Source organism: Biomphalaria glabrata, chromosome 6 (assembly GCF_947242115.1).
Source record: "Biomphalaria glabrata chromosome 6, xgBioGlab47.1, whole genome shotgun sequence".
NCBI lineage: Eukaryota > Metazoa > Mollusca > Gastropoda > Planorbidae > Biomphalaria > Biomphalaria glabrata.
In genome coordinates, this window is record NC_074716.1 from 23,608,451 (window position 1) to 23,633,914 (window position 25,464).

Genomic DNA, 25,464 nt, shown 5'->3' on the forward strand with positions numbered 1-25,464 from the left:
CTTCAGTAATTTTCAGAAAAACTTTTTTAGCCACTGCAGATCATTCCAGTCGTTCATTTCTTTCTATCTTGTGTTCGCTGGTCCTATAAGTCAAATAAAAGCAACATATTTAGGTCTACTTATTAAAACATGTTACAGTCACGACTCAAAGAGTTAGGGGCACAAGACGTGAGAGAGAAAGAGAGAGAGAGAAGGAGAGAGATATTAGGTAACACTAAGGGAATTAGAATATGCACCATGAGAGACATAGAAACATAGAGGAGAGTGAGAGAGAGAGAGAGAGAGAGAGAGAGAAGGAACAAAAGACATAAATTCTTCGCAACAAACTCAGCGATATATTGTCTTATTATAACTTGTCCTAATAAGTTAACAACTGATTACATTTTGCACCTTCAGCCTGCTATTTCTCTCATTCTTCGTTTCCACCCCCCCTCTCTCTCTCACACACAAACGTTTCTTTTTACATAGCTCATATCAGCTTACTCTGTCCGTATGTCTGTCTGGTAAAAAAGTTTGAACACGTTATTTCTCCCACACTAATTTTCGTATCAAGAGCAAATTTTGCAGTTATTTCTTCTACCTGACAAGAATCAATAAAAATATGTATTTAGTATTGAACAAGGGAAATAAATTGTACTTCACATATAGGGGATTAAGCCCTGAGTTTAAATTCAAGTCGAACATTTTTTGTGCATTTAAAATCGATCACGTTAATATTAGTACATTTACACCCCCCCCCCCCCAGGCCTCTTTTTTTTTCCCATCAGGTCCAAACATGTGACAGGATCAAAGCGTAGTGAGAAAGCTAAAATCATAAGATTGCGCTTAACAAAAACAAATGGTAAAAATATTCGTAATCGCAAAAATTTATTAGCGGCCCCCGAAAGGGGAAAAGACGCTATTAGTTTTGTGCGAAATGTCTGTCCGTCTGTCCGTCTGTCCGTCCGTCCCGTTTAGATCTCGTAAACTAGAAGAGATATTGAAAATCCGACTTCACAATATTTTAGACCATTCAAAGTTCTGATGCAACGGCTACTTTTTTTTTCCTGAAAGCGAAAATTCTAATTTTTTAAATCAATTATGCATGCAGTTTTTTTTTATTAGAAAAAGCTAATTAGTATGCATTATATGTTAGACCTAATTTAAGACGAATAGTAATCTTAAAAATATCATTTTCGTAAACCTTTTTTTTCTATATAGGGGATTTTTCTTTTTTTTTTTTTTTTTTTTGAAGATTCGAATATGAGTTTGAGCCTTTTCAAAACAATTAACTTATTTAGTTGGAACCGAGGGTCCCGGGTTCGAATCCTGGTGAAGACTGGGATTTTCAACTTCTGAGTCTACCCAGCTCTAATGGGTACCTGCCATTAGTTGGGGAAAAGCAAAGGCGGTTGGTTGTTGTGCTGGCTACATGACACCCTCGTTAACCGTATGCCACAAAAACAGATGAACTTTACATCATCTGCCCTATAGACCACAAACTAGTTAGGCCAGGTTCACATCTAACTTTACATTCACTTTCACGTATCCTTTTATCTGCGGGACGGTTGGGGCACTACACAAGATCTGTTAACCTTCTTTCTCCATTCTTATCTCTCATTTGTCTTTGATATAATTTCATTCGGATGTTCTTTCTGAAAATATTGAAGCCTACCTGGGTGGACCACTGGTCATGCGGTTTGCGCGCTTCACTGTCGTTTGGATTTATCGACGATCGAAGGTTCAAACCCTGCCTGCTCCCATCCCCCGTCGTCCAGTGGGAGGTTTGGACTAGGAAGGATTATCAGAATTATGTAAAACATTTTACTTTGGGGGCCGATTTTGAGTTTGTGTTTCCACACAAACTGTCTTTTGTAACCTTGTTATTGTTTGTCTTGTCTAGATCTGTTACAAATGTAATCCCATAACTGATCCAAACGAACTGATACAATTCCACTCCACATAAACTTTGTTGTTTTTTTTAAATTATTTTATGCGTTTTTTTTTTCTTTGCCACTGGATTTGGGAACTAACTTTGAATTAATATAGACGCACCCAAACCCCCATGTTGAATAAACATTAAATGTAGAGTTGTCAGATGTGGAAATCAAGACGCAGTTTATGCCAGATAAATTCCACTTTTGTGAACCCTCCAAAATATAAATGAGGAAGAAGGAGGTAGATGTCATTGCTAAAGCCCATGGAACAATGTATTTATTTTAATATGTGTTTATAAATTCATTAGATCTATTATCTTTTAAATACAAACACAAAGCATTACGTTAGTAAGTGTACATTATATCTAACGTCGGGACAAATATGTCAATACTTCCATCTCCATGTTCTTTCCTAGCGCAGTGTGTACTCAGAGTGTAAGTCTTGGTTCAAAACCTTATGATAGCTAAAATTTTCATGTAAATAGAAGAATAATTAACTCTTAATAAGAAAAAACTTTCGGAGTACATATTAATTAAACTGGGCTCGCTATTAAGAACGAATGAGATATGCAAATAAGAGTTGGTCTAACTAGGCTAATTAATCAATAGCTCTGTCTTCCTGTCACGTAGTTCTTCAAGTTTGTTTTATTTTACCAACAAGATGTACCGTAGGCAAAGTAAATAAATCATTAAAACTATTTTAGTTTCTTAGCATTGGCATCACGAGGCTCGAACTAATAAGCATTTTTTAAAATTTGTTTGTCTCTTTGTAATTAAAATAGTAATTTTGATTACGCTTGTATGTATCTAAGGTAGGTTGCTTTAAACAGACAGTCTACTGCCAGACACACTTCTACTTTAGTTAGCGCCTTAGGGGCGTGCCAAAAAGGTAAAAAACAAACTAACAAAAAAACAACTAAAATGTGTCGTCTTTACGTGCAGAGTCCAGGTCATCTCATTTCTGTATTGACTTAAGACTCAAGATCGAATGAAACAAATTCTCAAAGATTCTTAAAACTCGATTGAACAAATGTTTTTGTTTCCACATCTGTGTGTGTGTATGTGTGCGTGCGTGTATATGCGTAAATATCTGTATTTTGTAACCCGAAAGATTTTGTTCTCTTACCTAGAGCAATCTGTGTTTTATGTTTAAATGATACACACACACGCACACAGACATGAGGTACTGTAATGACAGCTTTTATTTTCACATCAAATGTTCACTCAGTACTAATCAGTGTCAGTACTGTATAAATATTTGTATATCTTTAGGTTTGAAGTGCGGACTATAACATAATTCGTATTTTTTTTTCATATTAATAAGTACAATTATTGAGTTTCCTGGGGACTTTCTTGAGTATGTTTTTATGAGTTTGAACATGATGAGTTCGTAAATAAAAATAACTAGATATCAAGTTTTAAAAATATCACATCTATATTTATTGGTTTAGTGAGTAATTAAATTATTTCAAACGCGATTTAAATCAGAATCTTTATAACTCTTTCACTCCTAGATGTGCTAATGAATATTAGACAGAATATTACTTAATGTAGGTTCTGAGATCACAGTACATAACTATTTAGGCTCACGGTACATAACTATTTAGGCTCACGGTACATAACTATTTAGGCTCACGGTACATAACTATTTAGGCTCACGGTACATAACTATTTAGGCTCACGGTACATAACTATTTAGGCTCACAGTACATAACTATTTAGGCTCAAGGTACATAACTATTTAGGCTCACGGGTACATAACTTTATATATCCATTTTTACCAAAAATGCATCTTTTTACTTCCCTTGTTTTAGCCTATTGATAGAACTGAAGTACACTTAGACATAAGAAAGTGTAGAGCGTGAATGTGAGAGGAATATATCTGTGCTGTTGTGTATATCTCTTACACTCATTGTAGCCGGCCCGAAAGGTGAAAAGCCGGTGTTAATTTTGTATAGTCTGTCTGTCCATGCGTCCGTCACGTTTGGATCTAAAAACGTAGAAAAAAATTACAAAAAAAACGTTTTCATGATATTTTGAAGCTTGCAAAGTTCTGGTGCAACTTCTTTTCTTTTGAGAACGAACCGTTTTTATTTTTTAAATAAAATTTTTATCGTATTTTTTTCAAAATTATATATTTAACCATTTTTTAGTTTTCATAAAAATAAACCATTTTACCTGCATTGCTTTCAATTGCATTAGAGAGGACAGAGAGCGAAGGAGAGAGAGAGGGAGAGAGAAAAAGAGAAGAGGAGAAGGAGAGAAGGAGAGAAAGAGTGAGAGAAAGATCTGGCTTTACAATTCAACGTAAGTTCCTAGAAATATCGAGCTAAAGTATATTACATGGGAGCTTAAAATGCTGGCCGTATTATTGGGAGTTAAAATAAAATAGGAAAGTTCCTGCTGAAATAAACAATATATAGTCTGGGAACAAATTAACCAGCGTAGCCGCTGAGCGATGCTACTTTTAGTTCTATACATCTGTACTTCCTCTATTTTTGAGCCTGATACTCATCTGAGAGTTGACAAGATTTGAACAGTTCTACACGTTTTATACAATATTTTTTACGTTTTTTTTCAGATATTCCACCAGAATTCAAGATTCTTACATCCTAGTCCAAAACTCCCCAAAAACGACCATGGATAGCAGCGGGCCTCAAACCCGGGACCAACAAGACGACAGTCCAAAGCGCACGACAATACGCATAATAAATAAATACCTACACATTATTGTAGCCATATTCCCTAAAATAAAGCGTCTGGAAGCAAAGTAAACTTGTCAACAACAATATAATCTAACAATAAAACTTGTGCTCTACCTGAGGTAGATTGACTGAAGTCCTGGGAGAGACCATCTATAGGCAAAGTTCACATCTTCAATTTTCTTTTCTCAAGGCAACACGTTTTGGTGCTTGTAATATTGTAGTGCTCGTACACTGGCCACAAAGCTACACACAGTACGTTTTTATCAACGAAACAATGGATAGTGGTTTGATTATAGAAACTAGAGTTCAGATTAGATGAAAAGGTTTTTATAGGAGGTAAAAGTCAATCACAGGTAAATAGTTTTAAAATGTGTATACATTGTTCTATTGTTGAATACTATCCTGCACACGGTGAAATGATTTTAAGCTTGACTGCATTTAATAAGAGAAACACACACACACACTTACATTCACTGACAGGCCAACGACTTCTGAATGCTGTTTATTCACTTATTTCCAGAATATAAAAAGAATTAGAGGATCAACTCCATCATTGATGAAAGACTCTCTAGCACATCATGATGTCAATAAAGATTTTTATCTTGTCATATTTTACACTACTTATTTTTAATAGTTTCTCAATTTTTCTTTCAATAAACAAGCCGACAGCAGCTTAGAGAAAAGTTTCTTAGATATGAATATAATTAACTATAATAGAGATAGACTATTTTGACAAGATACACCTATCTTATTCATACTACAAGAGAGATAGTGGGCGGGTCTGGGTTTTGGTAGGCTGCACATAAGCATAAAAATGTGAGATGACCCTCATGCGGGCGGGATCGTAGGAAGGAGAATGCTAAGTCTAAATTAAAAAAAAACATAACTTTCAAACTGGTCAAGTAGAATAGAGACCAAACATACCATACCATTAGGGAGCCACTGCGCTATGACCCAAGCCCATGACTGCCAAAATTTACAATTTCAGTATATGTAATTTATTTATGAAGACGCTCTTTTTATGTTAAGATCACAAAATAGACCGACACCATTTTTTTAAAAGCAGGACAGTTTGCCAACTCTAAAATTTAAGGGAAAGATTCTCCTCTATTTTATCAATGTTCCCATACAATTTTCCATTTTTCATATATGGTTTTAAAAGATAATTTATCAATTCTTCTACCTCTTTTCATTTTTGAAAAAAAATATATAAGATGTTTTAAAAATTCCGAGTAGCCAAACTCTAGACAATCTTGTGCATTATCAAATCAATGAACTTCTTAGTAGCCACTGAGCAATAAATAGTACGTCCAATGTAGTACAATCATAAGGATAAGTTAATGTTGGAGTTAACTAGCCTCCGGCTTATCAGGAATAGATGGCCGACTATATACGTGCACCCCTCTAGATTCTAGTAGCCAAATTTTAGCCAATTTAAAACAATAATAATTTCCTAGAGGTAGCAATTCAACAAGTTGTGCTTCCGCTGAAGTACAGCTGTAAGGATAAACTATTATTGTAACAAACTAGAATAAGAATAAGCTAATCAGGTGTTGATGGCTGACCACGTACGCTTTTCTTATAGGCTTGCAATTTGTTGTGCTATCAAAAGTGTGAACTATTCTGTGGCACGTAAGTCGTGACAATTTGTTTTCACTTGCACATAATTAGAGATAGTATTATATTTAGTGAAGGCCTAGAATAGGATACATTTTTTTTTCTGCCTTGGAGTTGAAATCCTTGCTGACTTTCTTTCGATAGGATCAATGTGAAAGTTTCTTTGAAGAAGAATAAAGAGTGCGGTCATATTGGTAAATGTATTTACGTCTTGCGGAGTTGAGGTCAGTTTTAGTGCTCGATAAAATAGCAGGTTAAACACGTCCACCAGTTTGCGATTGAAGAGTATATAAGAAAGCTTTAAATAATAATAATAATAATAGTTTAATTTATAGAGCGCTGTTAACAAGGTAGGTTCAAAGCGCTATGATAACATTACAAACATAAACACGAGAGCTAAAATGACAAACTAATCTAAAGAAGTTTTGAACAGATGTCTTAATGATCTTCTTGAATGTTGTGTAGCATGTTGTCTGTCTGAGATCACTGGGGAGTGAGTTCCACACCTTTGGTCCGTTTACTGAAAAAGCCCGCAAACCGTAACTTTGGAGAGAAAAACGTGGCATTACTAGAAGTTTTGAGTCCATGGAGCGCAGTGCTCTCTGAGAGACATATGGAGTGATCAGTTCACTAAGGGCATTTCTTTATTGTAGATGCACTGATGACAAAGTGTGCCCACCTTGTAGTCAAATCTTGCTTTCACAGGAAGCCAATGGAGTGTGCGCAAGTGAACAAAAGCAGAATCTAGTCTTGTTTTCCTATGAACTATTCGTGTGGTGTTGTTCTGAATTCGCTGCAGCTTGGCTACCTTGTCTTCGGGTCTACCTGCTAGCACGGCGTTGAATTAGTCAAGTCGGGAGAGTATGGATGCTACAGCTAGCTTTTTTGTTGGCTCCGTCGTCAAATTCGGTCGGATATGACCTACTCTTTGCAGCTGAAGATAAAGGCCCTTGCAGAGATGACATGTGTGGTTAGAACGGTATACCATCATATGCCATCGTCCTAGTCAAAACGTTGATTTGAATGAACGGAAAATAAAAATACAAGCAGCAGCATCGTGAATGACTGCAGTTGCTGGGTATGTTGGTGATGATACTGAGACACGTATCGGTATGTTGGTGATGATACTCAGACACGTATCGGTATGTTGGTGATGATACTCAGACACGTATCGGTATGTTGGTGATGATACTCAGACACGTATCGGTATGTTGGTGATGATACTCAGACACGTATCGGTATGTTGATGATGATACTCAGACACGTATCGGTATGTTGGTGATGATACTCAGACACGTATCGGTATGTTGATGATGATACTCAGACACGTATCGGTATGTTGGTGATGATACTCAGACACGTATCGGTATGTTGATGATGATACTCAGACACGTATCGGTATGTTGATGATGATACTCAGACACGTATCGGTATGTTGGTGATGATACTCAGACACGTATCGGTATGTTGATGATGATACTCAGACACGTATCGGTATGTTGATGATGATACTGAGACACGTATCGGTATGTTGGTGATGATACTCAGACACGTATCGGTATGTTGATGATGATACTGAGACACGTATCGGTATGTTGGTGATGATACTCAGACACGTATCGGTATGTTGGTGATGATACTCAGACACGTATCGGTATGTTGGTGATGATACTGAGACACGTATCGGTATGTTGATGATGATACTCAGACACGTATCGGTATGTTGGTGATGATACTCAGACACGTATCGGTATGTTGGTGATGATACTCAGACACGTATCCGTATGTTGGTGATGATACTCAGACACGTATCGGTATGTTGGTGATGATACTGAGACACGTATCGGTATGTTGATGATGATACTCAGACACGTATCGGTATGTTGATGATGATACTCAGACACGTATCGGTATGTTGGTGATGATACTCAGACACGTATCGGTATGTTGATGATGATACTCAGACACGTATCGGTATGTTGGTGATGATACTCAGACACGTATCGGTATGTTGGTGATGATACTCAGACACGTATCGGTATGTTGATGATGATACTCAGACACGTATCGGTATGTTGATGATGATACTCAGACACGTATCGGTATGTTGGTGATGATACTCAGACACGTATCGGTATGTTGATGATGATACTCAGACACGTATCGGTATGTTGATGATGATACTGAGACACGTATCGGTATGTTGGTGATGATACTCAGACACGTATCGGTATGTTGATGATGATACTGAGACACGTATCGGTATGTTGGTGATGATACTCAGACACGTATCGGTATGTTGGTGATGATACTCAGACACGTATCGGTATGTTGGTGATGATACTGAGACACGTATCGGTATGTTGATGATGATACTCAGACACGTATCGGTATGTTGGTGATGATACTGAGACACGTATCGGTATGTTGGTGATGATACTCAGACACGTATCGGTATGTTGGTGATGATACTGAGACACGTATCGGTATGTTAGTGATGATACTGAGACACGTATCGGTATGTTGGTGATGATACTCAGACACGTATCGGTTTGTTGATGGCGCTTGTATTGGAACAAAAATTTACTGGTTTCGTTCCTGTCGTTCAGAGAAACACACTGTCAGTGTCTAACGTCATTGTCAGCGAATACACGGTCTAGACATGGTCAAATTACTTGGCCAAGGCTATTAAAGCTGCACCGTGATGGCTAGAAATCAGAACTGTGTTCAGGTAAGGATTTGTGAAAAATATCTTAAAGCAGCATTTGTCCGTATGCGTCTCACAGATTTAACCTTGTTTTCAATAACCCTATTTAACGTTTCAGATGTTTGTAATGCTGTTGATGTCATGAAGAAGACTTTCTATTTTCCGCAACAGTTTTATTTTTACCTGTTAGTGTGAGACACGAGGGAGTGAGAAATAAGCACCCAGTCAAATTTTTATCTTATCTTATATAATACAGACGTTACTTCAAAAAAAGAAGATGATTACGTCCTACGCGTCATGCATTTAGTCATGCATATTAACCAATGACTTAAATTCTGCCAAGTCACTGGTTTTCCCGGCTAGCTCAGGCAACCCATTCCATGCTCTAATAGCACTAGGGAAGAAGGAGTATTTGTACAAATTTGTCCTAGCATATGGGATGAGGAATGTGCCTTTATCTTTGTGTCTTTCAGAGTATTTTATTAAATTTTGTTTTTGTATTTGAAGATTATGGTTCAGTGTTTTGTGTATGATTGCTACTTTACTTTTGAGCCTTCTGTCCTGAAGGCTTTCTAAATTTAGTGATTTTACTAAAGGTGTTACTCTAGTCAAGTGATAATATTCATTTGTTATGAATCTCACTGCTCTATTTTGTGTCTGTTCCAGTTTCTTAATGTTTTCTTGAGTTGAGGGGTCCCGAACGGAGGATGCATATTCTATTATTGGCCTAACCAATGTTAAATAACATTTTAGTTTTATGTTCTTATTTGATTTATAGAAATTTCTTTTAATAAACCCTATTGCTTTGTTTGATTTTTTTATAGTTTCATCAATATGTGGATTCCATGACAGTTTTTCATTTATTATAACACCTAGGTATTTTGCGTTTTTAGTCTGTGTTACTGGTTTGCCATGAATAAGATAAGTGAAATTAATTAGTTTTAGTTTTTTTGTTACTCTTAACAACTGACATTTTTCTGGGTGGAAAGACATGCTCCAATTTGATTCCCATTTCTGTAATTCATCTAATTCTCTCTGTAAAATATCTGTGTCTTGTGTTGTTTTTATTGTTATATATATTATGCAATCGTCTGCAAATAATCTGACTTTTGTTCCTGAAGTAATGCAATTTTGTAATAAAATTTTGAGATGATTTGTTTGGCGGATGTTAATTGCAATTCGTTGTTATCAATTTTTGTTAGATCGACCGAAGGGAGGCATGGGCCGAAACTTAACAACGCGTACAATAAATAGTTTGTTCAAATGTTTAATATGTTATTTAATTTGAAACAAATATTTGCAGTTCACTATGTATCGTATATGGAGGGGGAGGGGGAACCAATTACTTTCTTTAATTTATTCCGTATCAAGAAAATGGAAGCTACTATTTTGAACCGTAGATGGCAACTTGCACCCCCCCCCCCCTGGAAAAAATCCTACGGGCGCCCATAGCTACTATACATACGCCAAGGTTCCAGTTAGTACCCAAGGAACATTTATGCCAAGTTTTGTCAAGATTGGTCAAACGGTTTAGATTTTTTTTATTATGGACATTCATACACCCATACAAACATACACTTTACTTTCTGCATTATAGTATAGATTTACAAAACAATGTTCACTCCCATTCTCACCTAAAAGTCTTATTTTTATCCACAGTATAATAAACTGATGCAACAGAACGATCCTAGGTATCACGTTCAAAGACCGCATCACAAACCAAGAGTTTAGAGACAGAGTTACTGCAGCGACTGGACCCCACGATGACCTGCTAACTATCGAAAAAAAAGCAAGTTAAAAATCTATGGCTATATTACAAGATCCTTGGGGCTCGCTAAGACGTTCCTTCATGGAACAGTACCAAGAAAAAAAGAAGAAGAGGCAGACAAAGAAATCGATGGGAGGACAACATAAAAGAATGGACTGGCAAACCATTGAAAGAGCTTCTAACTAAGGCAAAAGATACAGAGGATAGGAGAAAAACGGTTGACGAATCTTAGATGGTGCTCAACGGCCCAACAGACTAAGGAATGGCTAAAAAGGTAAAAAAAAATAATAAGCTTTAAAATCATCGGATTACAAAGACAGTTTGTGTGGAAACACAAACTCAAAATCGGCCCCCGAAGTGGTCCAGCCAGGCAGGTAAAAAGGCAGGTTTCAATATTTTCAGAAAGAACATCAGAAAGAAATTCTATCAAAGACAAATGACAGAGAAGAATTGAGAAAGAAGGTTGACAGATCTTGTGTAGTGCCCCAGCGGTCCATCAGACAAAAGGATAGGTGAAAGTGAATGTAAAGTTAGATGTGAACCTGGCCTTACTAATGTCTTATAATGAATATCTAATTGACATAATTTTTTTGAAAAGGGTCAATCTTTTATTCAAATCCTCAAGAAAAAAAACATTTCCGTAAAAAAATATATAATTTTTCTTTAGTTAATTGATCAGCACTATAGCATATACGCTATAGTTCACGCGATAATATGCGAAAGTACATATTAATTGTTGTTTTAAATTATGTCCAACTTATATGCATACTAAATAGATTTTTTCTCTTTAAAAAATAGTAAACATTTTTTTTCTGTAAATGTGTAGTTAATATGACAAAACAATACCACTATAGCAAAAAAATATAAAAATCTAAAACCGTTTGCATAAATGTGTTGAAAATATGGCGAATGTCTATCCCTCCTACTAAAGAGCCTCCCGTGTCTGTTACTACTAACAGTGAATAGTTGTAAAAGTGGTGTATTTTTATGAAAAAAACTACTTGCATTGTCGAATTAAAAATAAAATTTTTCGCTTTCAAAAAAGAAAAAAGTAGCCGTTGCATCAGAACTTTGAATGGTCTAAATTCTAAAATATTATGATGTCGGATTTTCACTATCTTTTCTAGTTGACGAGATCTAAATGGGACGGACTGACGGACAAACATTCCACACAAAACTAATAGCGTCTTTTCCCTTTCGGGGGCCGCCTAAAATGCGAAAATACCGGGTAAAGTTGCTGACTCATGGAAATATGGATTTTGATATTGTGGGTACTGCTTTTATGTGGATTTCCTGGGCAATAGTCCCGCTTGCCCTCCCTTAAATCCGGAACTGAAATTCGAGTATTGAGCAAGTTGTTTAGCAACCTTGCACCGTCATTAGTATAAGAGATACTTTTTTTTTTTGGTCTTCTCTAAATGTTCTAAAATCTATATTTTCGTTCTTGAAAACGTAGTTATTGATTGTAATTACCTTACACTCGCTCCGCTAAACTATTCTAAATGCACTCTTTGACAATCAAATGTCATAAATATAACACACGACTGTCAAGATGGCCACATATGGCACTACAATTTGTTCCATTTCATTTTTTTCTTCAGAGACCAGTTTTCTTCTTTGGTGTCACAAAGTCTAGAATTTGAGATTAATCAATTAAATTAGACTATAGTAATCATTACTTATCAATTTCTGTAGTTATATGGCTCTAGAAAAGAGAAGATAATTGGCGAAATAGGAGAAAGTACTCTGACTGATTTTAAATGTTCCTTAGTACTGCTGATCGTGACAAGTGGAGTGCTTTGATTAAAGAACCGTAGAGCACTTCTACGGACGAAAGTCAAGGGACAGATTTTGACAAAGAATTTACAACATTATTGAGCACAAAATATCATTTTTTTTCAGTTCTTTAGATCCCCACCAAAAACAGACATTATTTGACATAGCTGCTTAACATGCCTGAATGTTATGAAAGTGCAAACGTTGACGAAGACAAAGATAACAAAAGAAAAGCACCAGAGTAGAACATCTAGACAAGTTCCAGTGAAATAACTTGCCCACTGTGCATCAGACCCGAACATCCCAGGCTATAAACATCTCACCACCCACACGAGGAGGCAGGAAACTGCAGAGCAAACCCTCACCTCCCCCCCCCCTTGACAAAAAAAGTCATCATCGTATCAAAATGGAGGAACGATATATCTCTATGTATTTATCTAGATAGATAGACAGATAGATAGATAGATAGATAGATAGATAGATAGATAGATAGACAGACAGATAGATAGATAGATAGATAGATAGATAGATAGATAGATAGATAGATAGATAGATAGACAGACAGACAGACAGATAGATAGATAGATAGATAGATAGATAGATAGACAGACAGATAGATAGACAGATAGATAGATAGATAGATAGATAGATAGATAGATAGATAGATAGATAGATAGATAGATAGATAGATATCGCTTTCCCTTTTACCAACTTGTATTGTAGTGTCCTGGCGTATGTTTGCTTATTTGCGTTGATTGAACAGAAATGAATAGATCACGCTGTAAGGAGACCTTACAGAAATGAATAGATCACGCTGTACGGAGACCTTACAGAAATGAATAGATCACGCTGTAAGGAGACCTTACAGTTATTGGAATAAGATACACAGACACATTCTGTCCGTAGCTGTTCAGTTGATGCTATCATAATGATGAGAATTCACTTACGAAGATCAATAAGTCACAATCTTTGATTCCGAAGATTAAGAATAAGTTCAGCATTTCGCGTGAACACGCAAACCCAGTTGCGACATGTCACACGTAATCTGATAGTACAATGCTTAGTAACTCATCAAAACGTTTGCCCTCAGTTGTCAGACGAGTGAGATTAGTCACGAATATATAAATGTCAATTTTGTAGGAATATGTGACGTCAATTGTATAGGAATATTTGACGTATTCATTTTTTGGGGTATCTTTATTCTGTTACTTTTGTCTCATTAATTAATTAATTAGTAATAATGCTTGTTTTCGAGTTCGACGATTAGTGAGGAATGCAGTATTTCCCGTTGCTTCGCAGCCCCAGCTGTGACCTACATATTTTGCCACATCCAGGGCAAGCATAACCATTGTCCACAGGTGGTCGATTTAGATTTTCTTTTAGCCGTCTGCGTTTGTCCTCGGCAGCGGATTTTCTTTTGGTCTCAAATGTGTATCCCGTGACCTTTGAGAGTGACCTCCAGCTGTCTCGTTCTGAGGCCGCCGGCCGCATGCAACCAGGTGCTCTCTTCTATCTCAACCAAGGAAAGTTGACGCCTAATTGGTCTTTGAAGCGTTTCCGTGGGGCGCCTCTGTTACCTCGACCACCTTTTAGCTCACCAAAAAAGACTGCCCAGGCCAGATGGTTATCAGCTTCCCTTGAAAGTGAGGCGTCATTTGGCACTATACTACCCAGATATGTGAAGTGGTCTACCACGTTAGGTGACTGTCGTTTACGGAGATCTTTGGGGCTGAGTAGATTTATTGGGTGACTTCTGGAACTTGAGTTCTGTTTTCCCGAAGTTTATAGATAAACTGAAAGAGGCGGCAGTATATGCAAATTCGTTGACCGCGTTCTGGAGATCATGTTCATTATGAGCCAGCAATTTGTCTTGTTATCACTTGTTTATTTCCAGGCTTAACAAGACATATCAGGACACAAAATGACATAATGTACATTCAAGACTCAATAGTTAGACGAGTATAAGGTACATTAAAGGCTTAAAACAGAAATGGGTTAGAGACAGTCTAACGCACAGAGAAGCCTCTTACAGTAACGCACAGAGAAGCCTCTTACAGTAACGCACAGAGAAGCCTCTTACAGTAACGCACAGAGAAGCCTCTTACAGTAACGCTAAATTACGTTAAAGACAAAAACATGGGAATGACACCGTCATCATAGTTTTAGAGCTTCCATATTTTAGTGGATGTTATCTTTCCCTAAAGAGCGCTTCTAAGTGAGTTACTATTTAAGTCATTTGATGCTCGTTAATACATATAGGAGACTCCCACTCGCGCACTACTACGTTATACTTTTTTCAATTTATATATCAATAATTCACAATCCAGAAAAGGTGTCCGCCTTTTAAGTTATTGGCCCTTTATGACACAGCATGAGTGAGATATGTTGCAATGGAAATATTATTTCCTAATCTAGTGTATTATCTATATAATATGCGGGCCCAAGTTCTAAATAGGTACTATATAATGATGATTAAAGCAGCAGATGAATTCACTAATTATTTGACTTACAGATGACAAAGAGAAAATGTCTAGTTTAGGAAGTTTTATAGCTGTCTGCTTTCTCGTCCAATGTTCTGGTATGTCAATCCAATGTTTTTAGCAGCTCACGAAGGGAAGGGGAAAGAGTGGCTATTGGTTTGGTTTTAGTCTGTTTGTGCGTCCGAGACTTTCTTGCAGTTAGATCTCAAACACTAGATTTAGAAAGTTCGATCTCAGATTTAGTGCTGCATCGTTTACCTTGTTTGTCTTCTGACCACGTTTTGTTTCGTATAGGACATAGCTCGGCCATTTTGTTGTTGTGTACAGAAATACACCATTTTAAAGTATTACTTCAGAAGTATGGGTGTCAGGTGGGAGATAATCAATGTTCTTTGTTTTTCATGAACATGACTCTCTATTGTTTTATTATTTGTACAATGGCAAGCAAATCAAGGATACGATAGGGTAACGTTATCTATCTATCTATCTATCTATCTATCTATCTATCTATCTATCTATCTATCTATCTATCTATCTATCAAATAAACATGAAATCTCTCCTAGACTATCTAGTTTACATCTAATTTATCATTTATATCATAAGCCAAAATGTGTTGTCATATTATTTAAACTGTGTATACAGAGTTTCTGGCATTCAATTGCACCTCAAGATAAGGATAGAAAGGATGAAATGATTTATTTTTGCTATTTAATTTTAAACGTTTTCACATTATAAATAGTTTATCCGATTTTTTAAATATTTTTGTTGACTCTAAATATTTTATTTTCGTTAGTAAACTTTCCATAAATCTACGTTGTGTGTTGGGGTTTTTTTTTAGAAAAGGAGCCGATTTAATTTTTATGATCTTTCATTCCAGATTGTTTATTAAGTGTCTCGTCTTCTCCATCAACTATAGACGTTGGTCTCACTAACTCACTGGATGTTCTATGTTCCTATACTCGCACTAAAGGACAGTCCCTTGAAGCCCTTGTCGCCCTGAGTATCTCTCGTTCAATGAACGCAACGGACTTTCAAGAGTTGGCTCTGATCAATGTTTTCACAGGAAACATTGTGACTTTGTTTACCACTGAAGCTGTCACAGGAACCGGTCGTGTAGACACCTATGGAGACTCATTTATAAATCTCCACTGGGACTACCCAACAATGTCTGCGGTTGGGACTTACCAGTGCACTGCTCACGGGTCAGATACCATTGGACACGACATTCTCATCAACAACCTTACCAGTGTGGACTACACTAAACCAGACCAGGATGTCCTACTGAATAAGATTCATGAAATGGACAACGCATTGAAAGCTCTCCAGAACAAGATGGATGAGCTGAGAAACTACAGTGCGGTTGTAACCACACTGCTCAGAGAAAACGCACATTTGAAAGAGTGCTGCAATGCCAACTCCAGAAAAGTTGACGTCTTGTTACACAGTGTCTTTGCACACGTAGTCAACAACAGCTATTTTCTATCCAAGGAGAACTCAAGTAACATCACTGAAGCAGCGGCTGTGTGTAACAGATATGACGGATATCTTGTGGAGATCACTTCAGCTGAACAATATCACGTGATCAGAGATTTTTTACTCTTGAATTCCACGAACGCTTTGGGCATTTTCCTTGGAGCTAGAAAATACGGTAACACCTGGCGTTATAGCCACAGTTTCAGGAATGTCAGCTACTTCAACTGGGATTATGGTGAGCCCAATCCACTGACAAATTATGACTGTATGTATTTACAATATAGGTCCAACTTAAAGATGTTCAGTTTCCCTTGTACATCTAGTTTCTATCAGTTTTATGCTTTGTGTGAATTTCCAATGTTTTCTTCAGATTCACTTAACGTTTAATTAAAAAAAAAAAAAACCTTTATGGCATTTTAGTTTTGTATCAGTATATCAATGTCATTCAATGTCCAATCACTTTCTCAATGCGCTATGATCCTATCACTTTCTCACTACGCTAAGATCCTATCACTTTCTCACCTATCACTTACTCACTACGCTATGATCCTATCACTTTCTCACTGCCCTTGATCCTATCACTTACTCACCTATCACTTTCTCACTACGCTATGATCCTATCACTTACTCACTACGCTATGATCCTATCACTTTCTCACCTATCACTTTCTCACTACGCTATGATCCTATCACTTTCTCACTACGCTATGATCCTATCACTTTCTCACTACGCTATGATCCTATCACTTTCTCACTACGCTATGATCCTATCACTTTCTCACTACGCTATGATCCTATCACTTTCTCACTACGCTATGATCCTATCACTTTCTCACTGCGCTATGATCCTATCACTTTCTCACTACGCTATGATCCTATCACTTTCTCACTACGCTATGATCCTATCACTTTCTCACTACGCTATGATCCTATCACTTTCTCACTACGCTATGATCCTATCACTTTCTCACTACGCTATGATCCTATCACTTTCTCACTACGCTATGATCCTATCACTTTCTCACTACGCTATGATCCTATCACTTTCTCACTACGCTATGATCCTATCACTTTCTCTCTACTCTAAGATCTATCACTTACCTGGACCAGTTGGAACAGACGTTGGGGAGAAAGAAGATCTGCGTACTTGTGATAGTGAACGCTTTTTTTTTTAAAGGTTTTCAAAAAGTTGTACAACTTGAAGTCGGACTCAGGGTTTTGGCTCCTCAAGTGGAACTCATTCATTTTAAACCATTATAACTTCTTGCCCTTAATACAATATTACATATTTATACAGAGATGAACGATTTCAAACAATCATTTGGAGTTAATGTATTAGTTCTTTAAAAAAAATACTATCAGAGCAACTAATGCTATGTTCATCATCTATGATTGTACTCCAACAAACCATTTCACAAACAAAGACTCAAACGACTTTTACTCATGAAATGGTTCCGAAAGACGAGGAAGGGAAGCACATCTTTCCTCTTACCTTACGGGCTAAGTCAAACATTTCCTCTTACCTTACGGGCTAAGTCAAACATTTCCACTTACCTTACTGGCTAAGTCAAACATTTCCTCTTACCTCACGGGCTAAGTCAAACATTTCCTCTTACCTCACGGGCTAAGTCAAACATTTCCTTTTACCTTAAGGGCTAAGTCAGACATTTCCTCTTACCTTACGGGCTAAGTCAAACATTTCCTCTTACCTTACGGGCTAAGTCAAACATTTCCTCCTACCTTACGGGCTAAGTCAAACATTTCCTTCTACCTTACGGGCTAAGTCAAACATTTCCTTCTACCTTACGGGCTAAGTCAAACATTTCCTTCTACCTTACGGGCTAAGTCAAACATTTCCTCTTACCTTACGGGCTAAGTCAAACATTTCCTCTTACCTTACGGGCTAAGTCAAACATTTCCTCTTACCTTACGGGCTAAGTCAAACATTTCCTCTTACCTTAAGGGCTAAGTCAAACATTTCCTCTTACCTTACGGGCTAAGTCAAACATTTCCTCTTACCTTACGGGCTAAGTCAAACATTTCCACTTACCTTACGGGCTAAGTCAAACATTTCCTCTTACCTTAAGGGCTAAGTCAAACATTTCCTCTTACCTTACGGGCTAAGTCAAACATTTCCTCCTACCTTACGGGCTAAGTCAAACATGTCCTCCTACCTTACGGGCTTAGTCAAACATTTCCTCCTACCTTAAGGGCTAAGTCAAACATGTCCTCCTACCTTAAGGGCTAAGTCAAACATGTCCTCCTACCTTACGGGCTTAGTCAAACATTTCCTCCTACCTTACGGGCTAAGTCAAACATTTCCTCTTACTTTACGGGCTAAGTCAAACATTTCTTCTTACCTTACGGGCTAAGTCAAACTAAGAAATGTCTTCCTCAACACGAGAAAGTTGTACTGACTCACTAGGACTAGTATCATTGGCCAAGCAGTTCTTATAGAAAGTTGTACTGACTCACTAGGACCCAGTAACATTGGCCAAGCAGTTCTTATAAAATGTTGTAATGACTCACTTGGACCCAGTAACATTGTCCAAGCAGTTCTTATAGAAAGTTGTACTGACTCACTAGGACCCAGTAACATTGTCCAAGCAGTTCTTATAGAAAGTTGTAATGATTCACTAGTACACAGTAACATTGGCCAAGCAGTTCTTATAGAAAGTTGTAATGACTCACTAGGACCCAGTAACATTGGCCAAGCAGTTCTTATAGAAAGCTGTACTGACTCACTAGGACCCAGTAACATTGGCCAAGCAGTTCTTATAGAAAGTTGTAATGACTCATTAGGACCCAGTAACATTGGCCAAGCAGTTCTTATAGAAAGTTGTACTGACTCACTAGGACCCAGTAACATTGGCCAAGCAGTTCTTATAGAAAGTTGTACTGACTCACTAGGACCCAGTAACATTGGCCAAGCAGTTCTTATAGAAAGTTGTAATGATTCATTAGGACCCAGTAACATTGGCCAAGCAGTTCTTATAGAAAGTTGTACTGACTCACTAGGACCCAGTAACATTGGCCAAGCAGTTCTTATAGAAAGTTGTACTGACTCACTAGGACCCAGTAACATTGGCCAAGCAGTTCTTATAGAAAGTTGTACTGACTCACTAGGACCCAGTAACACTGGCCAAGCAGTTCTTATAGAAAGTTGTAATGACTCACTAGGACCCAGTAACATTGGCCAAGCAGTTCTTATAGAAAGTTGTAATGACTCATTAGGACCCAGTAACATTGGTTAAGCAGTTCTTATAGAAAGTTGTACTGACTCACTAGGACCCAGTAACATTGGACAAGCAGTTCTTATAGAAAGTTGTACTGACTCACTAGGACCCAGTAACATTGGCCAAGCAGTTCTTATAGAAAGTTGTACTGACTCACTAGGACCCAGTAACATTGGACAAGCAGTTCTTATAGAAAGTTGTACTGACTCATTAGGACCCAGTAACATTGGCCAAGCAGTTCTTATAGAAAGTTGTACTGACTCACTAGGACCCAGTAACATTGGCCAAGCAGTTCTTATAGAAAGCTGTAATGACTCATTAGGACCCAGTAACATTGGCCAAGCAGTTCTTATAGAAAGATGTACTGACTCACTAGGACCCAGTAACATTGGCCAAGCAGTTCTTATAGAAAGTTGTACTGACTCACTAGGACCCAGTAACATTGGCCAAGCAGTTGTTATAGAAAGTTGTAATGACTTATTAGGACCCAGTAACATTGTCCAAGCAGTTCTTATAGAAAGTTGTAATTACTCATTAGGACCCAGTAACATTGGCCAAGCAGTTCTTATAGAAAGCTGTAATGACTCATTAGGACCCAGTAACATTGGCCAAGCAGTTCTTATAGAAAGATGTACTGACTCACTAGGACCCAGTAACATTGGCCAAGCAGTTCTTATAGAAAGTTGTACTGACTCACTAGGACCCAGTAACATTGGCCAAGCAGTTCTTATAGAAAGTTGTACTGACTCACTAGGACCCAGTAACATTGGCCAAGCAGTTCTTAGAGTAGTGTACCACCTCGTGAAATCTCAAGCTAAACATTTAACCAGGTGAGCAATGGAAGACCTTATTGAGAGTCAGACCAAAGGAAAATGATCGTGATTTTTATTCATTAAAGATATATTGATGAATCTATTGGCGTTAATGTGTTGTTGTTGTTTTTTTAACCTTAAACAGGCAAATTACAAAAAATAAAATAAAATAAAAAAACAAACTTGTATAAGGTGTAGTTGTATGAATTATTTTTTATCAGTCATGTGATTAATTTTTGATAGATCTGTGATGTGACAATAATAACATTAGAAATATTTTGACCAATTGTATTTGTTTTACACAATTTAATGCTTTTAGATTTTCAAAACGCTATCATCATTTCACTTGCCTGAACCAGTTGGGAAGGGGTAGGGGAGAATGAACGGGGTATCTAGGTGATCGCTTTTTAAATGTATTTCTAACAAAAAAAAGTGAATGACCTGAACTCGAACTCGAGAGCTAGGGCCTTCTCAGTTTGCTCAAACCAATACGATAACCACTGAGCCATGGAGATGCTTATGAAAATAGGTTTTATAGTTATCTATAGTTATTTACATTTCTTTTTTCTACAAAACTAAAATGTACTCATTCAACATATACCACTTTATCAGTCAAGGGAAATTTCTTTCCCTTGTTCCAGATACAAAACAAAATAATTAATTACTAATAGTTAATGAACTCATTTATTTTGTTCTATTGATTGATGTGTTGGCATAACGAGACTTTGACCACGTAAGAAATGTCACTAGATTGATGAGATTCAAATTGTAGGCCTGTCTATTTAGTTGTAATAGTATTTGTGTTTAACAAAACTAGAAGATGGCGTGAAGTTTCCTTTTTTCCTAGTCAGGGGTTATCGTATTGGTTGTGTGATACAAACTCACTTTTTACTCTTTCTTTGCTTTTCTTGAAACCCTCTACATTTTTTTTGGCGGTATCCTGGGCGAAACATTATCGTGCTTTTATGTATTTATTTATTGGGGGAGGGGGGAATGTCAGGTTTTAGTAGCTCTGAATTTAATAGTTTCGTATGTTGATATTGTGATCGAGCTTGTAAGAGCTGAGTTAAATAGACGTAGTGTTATTACGTTTAGATTGTCTTCTTTTATTGAACTGGTGAATATGTTTTTTTTAAGAATACCAGGTGAGAGCACTGGCGGATCCAGGGGGGGGGGCGGTAGGGGCGTTCGCCCCCCCCCCCCACTGGGCCGACCCCCCCCCCCCAAGGGGGGGGGGCGGACGAATTTTAGTATAGAATTCACACAATTTGTATACGAATTTATTACTTATGTTAATAATATATACTAATTATTTGAATTTAAACCTATTTTTAGATTATTTCGTCCCCCCCCTCTAGTATGTTGGTCGATATGGTTGGTCGTTATGGTGGGGTCGGATGGGGGCGATGGCATCAATTCAAATTCAATATTTGAAAATATTTTATTTTATTTTCATCTTTACAAGCAAGCTAACACGAATAAAGGATGTATCATTAAATCATGTCTATAAAGTTAAATCTGATATATAGGCCTATGTCAATTAGTATTTATTAAAAATAATAACAGGTCTAAAAAAGACAATGAGTTCTATTCAACTTCACATAAGGCATGAATTGGACTTGGGGAAGCGCACTTGTACGATGACATTTGCCAATTCATTGTGACTTCCATAAACATGCAGTCATTTTCAGCGCCAGTCTTTGGTTCACTGTCAGCCCAGTTAAAGTAGTCCACCGGTCTATTGCTGTGTCTGTACATCCACTGGTTTCCGACTTTGGTGACGCCCGTGTAGACGTAGTTGATGTCTGTGGTGTTCTGAAGCCAAGAACTGACAAGATTATATTCTTCTGGGCTGTTAATTTCGACCAGGTGGCTGTTGAAAGCGTTGCACAGTTTCTCTGCGTCTTGAACACTCTGGAAGATACCTTTTGATATCAAGTATTTGTTGTTCAGGTTGTAGCTGATAAATTGAGGTTGCAGGTTCCAGAGTAAGGCTCTGTAAGTGTTGTCTCTCACATTGTCGAGTAGAAGGATATCATCTGTTTTCTTGGTGTTGGCGATGCAGCATTGCTCAACGTTGTAGATGCTGGTGGCGAGACGGATATCTTCGGCACTGTTGTTGTATCTCAGTACTGAAATTGTGTCCTGCAGGTGTTTCAGCAGTGCGTCCATCTCGCGGATCTTGATCAGAAGAACGTCTTGATCAGGCTTGCTGTAGGATACACTTGTAGTGTTGGTGATGACGATGTTGTGGCCGACATCGTCCGGTCCCTGGGCAGAGCACTCGTAGTTTCCTGAAGCAAACTCACCAGGAAAATCCCAATGGAGATTAAGATAAGATTCCCCATTGTTGTTGATGGCGCTAGTCGCTGTAACACCCTCTGTCGTAAATACTTTTTGACCCGAGAATACGTTTACGGAAGCCAAGTCGTCGAAGGCTGTTCCATTGTTGGACCGACCAATTATGAGTGACACTAGTGCTGAGGGAGACCCGTTAGATGAATGGTAGTAACATCTAACATCAAGTGAGTTGCTCAGACCTATGTTAAGTTGCGACGGTGTAGCTACTGCAGTTAGTAGACTTTCTGTAATTAGAATCAATGATTATATTTTATAATTACATTTCTAAAGAAAATTCAGCTATTACACAAGGTATTTATAGTGCACACTTGCGAATCTCTTCGTCACTTGGTTATTACTTGATTATTATTGAAACTTTATTAGGCATCCTTTGACCATCTTAGACCAGCAGTTGTCGCACTGAACCTGGACACTTACTGGAGCGGTTGTAATGTCACTTTTAAATAAAAGAGGGGCACGTCATTCTCTGGGAACTTGTCAAGAGTAATAAAATTTTAGTGTGTTATAATGATTACTTATAGCGAGTAATATTGCAACATTAAGTCCATGTCATCTAAAACATGTCAATTTCTTTTGTTTAACAAGTTTTAGACATTTCTTCAGAAATGAAGATTGTTGCATCCTAGTCCAAGCCTCCCGCGGTACGGAAGGGCATAAAAGTTGGCAGGGTTCGAACTGGGGACATACGAAGTGCGAGCCGCTAGACCAGGCAGCCATACCGACCTGGAAACTATCACAATAGAAATCTACTAGAACAGGAAATCATGTGTGCATGAAATGTAGACTATGAATAAGTTTTTAAAAAATATATTTATAACATGCTGTAATAATACCGCAGTTGAAGTTCAGAAAATTTACACTAATTTAAAAATTTAACATTGGAATAAAAATGGTCACATGAAGATTTAAAAAATATAGCAATACTTTACCTGATCTGCCTAGTAAAAGTAATACAAGGAAAACAAAGCAAATCAAATTCTTGTGGAACATTTCTTTGTTCACTGTCTACCATCAGACAAAAACAAAATCAATGTCTCACTAAAACCAGTTTTTGGACCAAAGTGTAAGTACGAAGTCTTGCACAGCGTTTACTTGTTATTGTAATGATAAAATAGATCTGATAATAACTGACAAAGAGTTTGTATGAACTCGACACTCTGTGTTTTATCAGTAACAAAGTTCATATTATATCACACACACGCTCATATAAATTTAACATGACTTCAGCCCATTTACCGTCAAGGAAATTGATCTTTTTATCTTGTACATAGTTTTACCATTTCAATAGCGTGTTTTATATGAATAACATTTTAGAAATCTGAACAGAAAATATTTGCTAAAAGTTGATTGTCACCGTGTAAACAACCATAGAAAAAAACAACAACTTCATAATTTGGAGTCAAAATAGTAACTCTGAACTGAACATTTCTTTGGAAATTACTTCAGAATTGAACATTTTTAAGTCTTAACTCTAACTTCAAGCAGGACTGAAAGAAATTGTGGCACTGGCAGGCACAATTTGAACCCGTGACCATCTAGACAAAAGTCATGAGTGCATACAACACAAACAGGCATCCTCTTTGTTGACATGCCCAGGGCCGGCTTTAGGTAATTAGTAATCTTTCTCACATTACACACATTTCCCTATTACATCCAACACATCTTCCTCTAATATCCCACATTCTCCTCACATCCCAACACATCTACTCACATTCCACACATGGATGGATATTTCAGAAATCATCGCTGAAAATAGTGTACATAGTCATTTACATAGTCATTTACATCCTGTTTTGCTTAACAAACAAATAAACCACTGGTGGACCTTTAGCTGAATGAAACCTTTGGGCAAAATAAAGACTTTACCTCATGGTTGACTTTGAAGAGTTTCTCATGTTTGTGTTAGGCTGCAAGTTACCAAAGTCTATGACATTTAAAGTTTTCCTATTCCAAGGTGGGTAGCCAAGCAAAACCTAGTATAACAAGGTCCTATTCCAAGGTGGGTAGCCAAGCAAAACCTAGTATAACAAGTTCCTATTCCAAGGTGGGTAGCCAAGCAAAACCTAGTGTAACAAGGCCCTATTCCAAGGTGGGTAGCCAAGCAAAACCTCTAGTATAACAAGGTCCTATTCCAAGGTGGGTAGCCAAGCAAAACCTAGTATAACAAGGTCCTATTCCAAGGTGGGTAGCCAAGCAAAACCTAGTATAATAAGGTCCTATTCCAAGGTGGGTAGCCAAGCAAAACCTAGTATAATAAGGTCCTATTCCAAGGTGGGTAGCCAAGCAAAACCTAGTATAATAAGGTCCTATTCCAAGGTGGGTAGCCAAGCAAAACCTAGTATAATAAGGTCCTATTCCAAGGTGGGTAGCCAAGCAAAACCTAGTATAATAAGGTCCTATTCCAAGGTGGGTAGCCAAGCAAAACTTAGTATAATAAGGTCCAGTATTTTCAGTATTTATTTCCGAAAGATCCAACCAAAACTACGGAACTTCTCCCACTCCTATAAAGCGATGACGACATCATAAAGATTGGCCAAATGCACTATGTCAGAGTGGAGCATGAGTGTATCAAAGAAGTAAAACCAAAGTCCATCATGAACTGATTTCATACT

The 25,464-nt window shown here is 37.4% G+C and overlaps 2 protein-coding genes across 5 annotated transcripts; one reads left to right on the forward strand and one right to left on the reverse strand.

Annotated features, from left to right (window-relative positions):
• Positions 1 to 6,180: 6,180 nt before the first annotated feature.
• LOC106077505 (uncharacterized) lies at positions 6,181 to 16,852 on the forward strand. Of its 4 annotated transcripts, none has more exons than XM_056034166.1 (3): positions 6,181 to 6,253; positions 10,605 to 10,987; positions 15,848 to 16,852. In XM_056034166.1, exon 3 carries the CDS (start codon positions 15,985 to 15,987, stop codon positions 16,828 to 16,830), a length of 846 nt encoding a protein of 281 aa, XP_055890141.1. In that variant the 5' UTR covers positions 6,181 to 6,253; positions 10,605 to 10,987; positions 15,848 to 15,984; the 3' UTR covers positions 16,831 to 16,852. The 4 variants fall into 4 exon arrangements, with proteins under 4 accessions (XP_055890141.1, XP_055890140.1, XP_055890139.1 ...); XM_056034165.1 differs by lacking the exon at positions 6,181 to 6,253 and adding an exon at positions 6,294 to 6,432; XM_056034164.1 differs by lacking the exon at positions 6,181 to 6,253 and adding an exon at positions 6,305 to 6,462.
• A 5,061-nt stretch (positions 16,853 to 21,913) lies between these two features.
• On the reverse strand, positions 21,914 to 23,984 carry LOC106077481 (uncharacterized). Its single transcript, XM_013238228.2, has 2 exons — positions 23,782 to 23,984; positions 21,914 to 23,076 (listed from the first exon to the last, which is right to left on the reverse strand). Exons 1-2 carry the CDS (start codon positions 23,840 to 23,842, stop codon positions 22,079 to 22,081), a joined length of 1,059 nt encoding a protein of 352 aa, XP_013093682.2. The 5' UTR covers positions 23,843 to 23,984; the 3' UTR covers positions 21,914 to 22,078.
• Between the last annotated feature and the right edge of the window lie 1,480 nt (positions 23,985 to 25,464).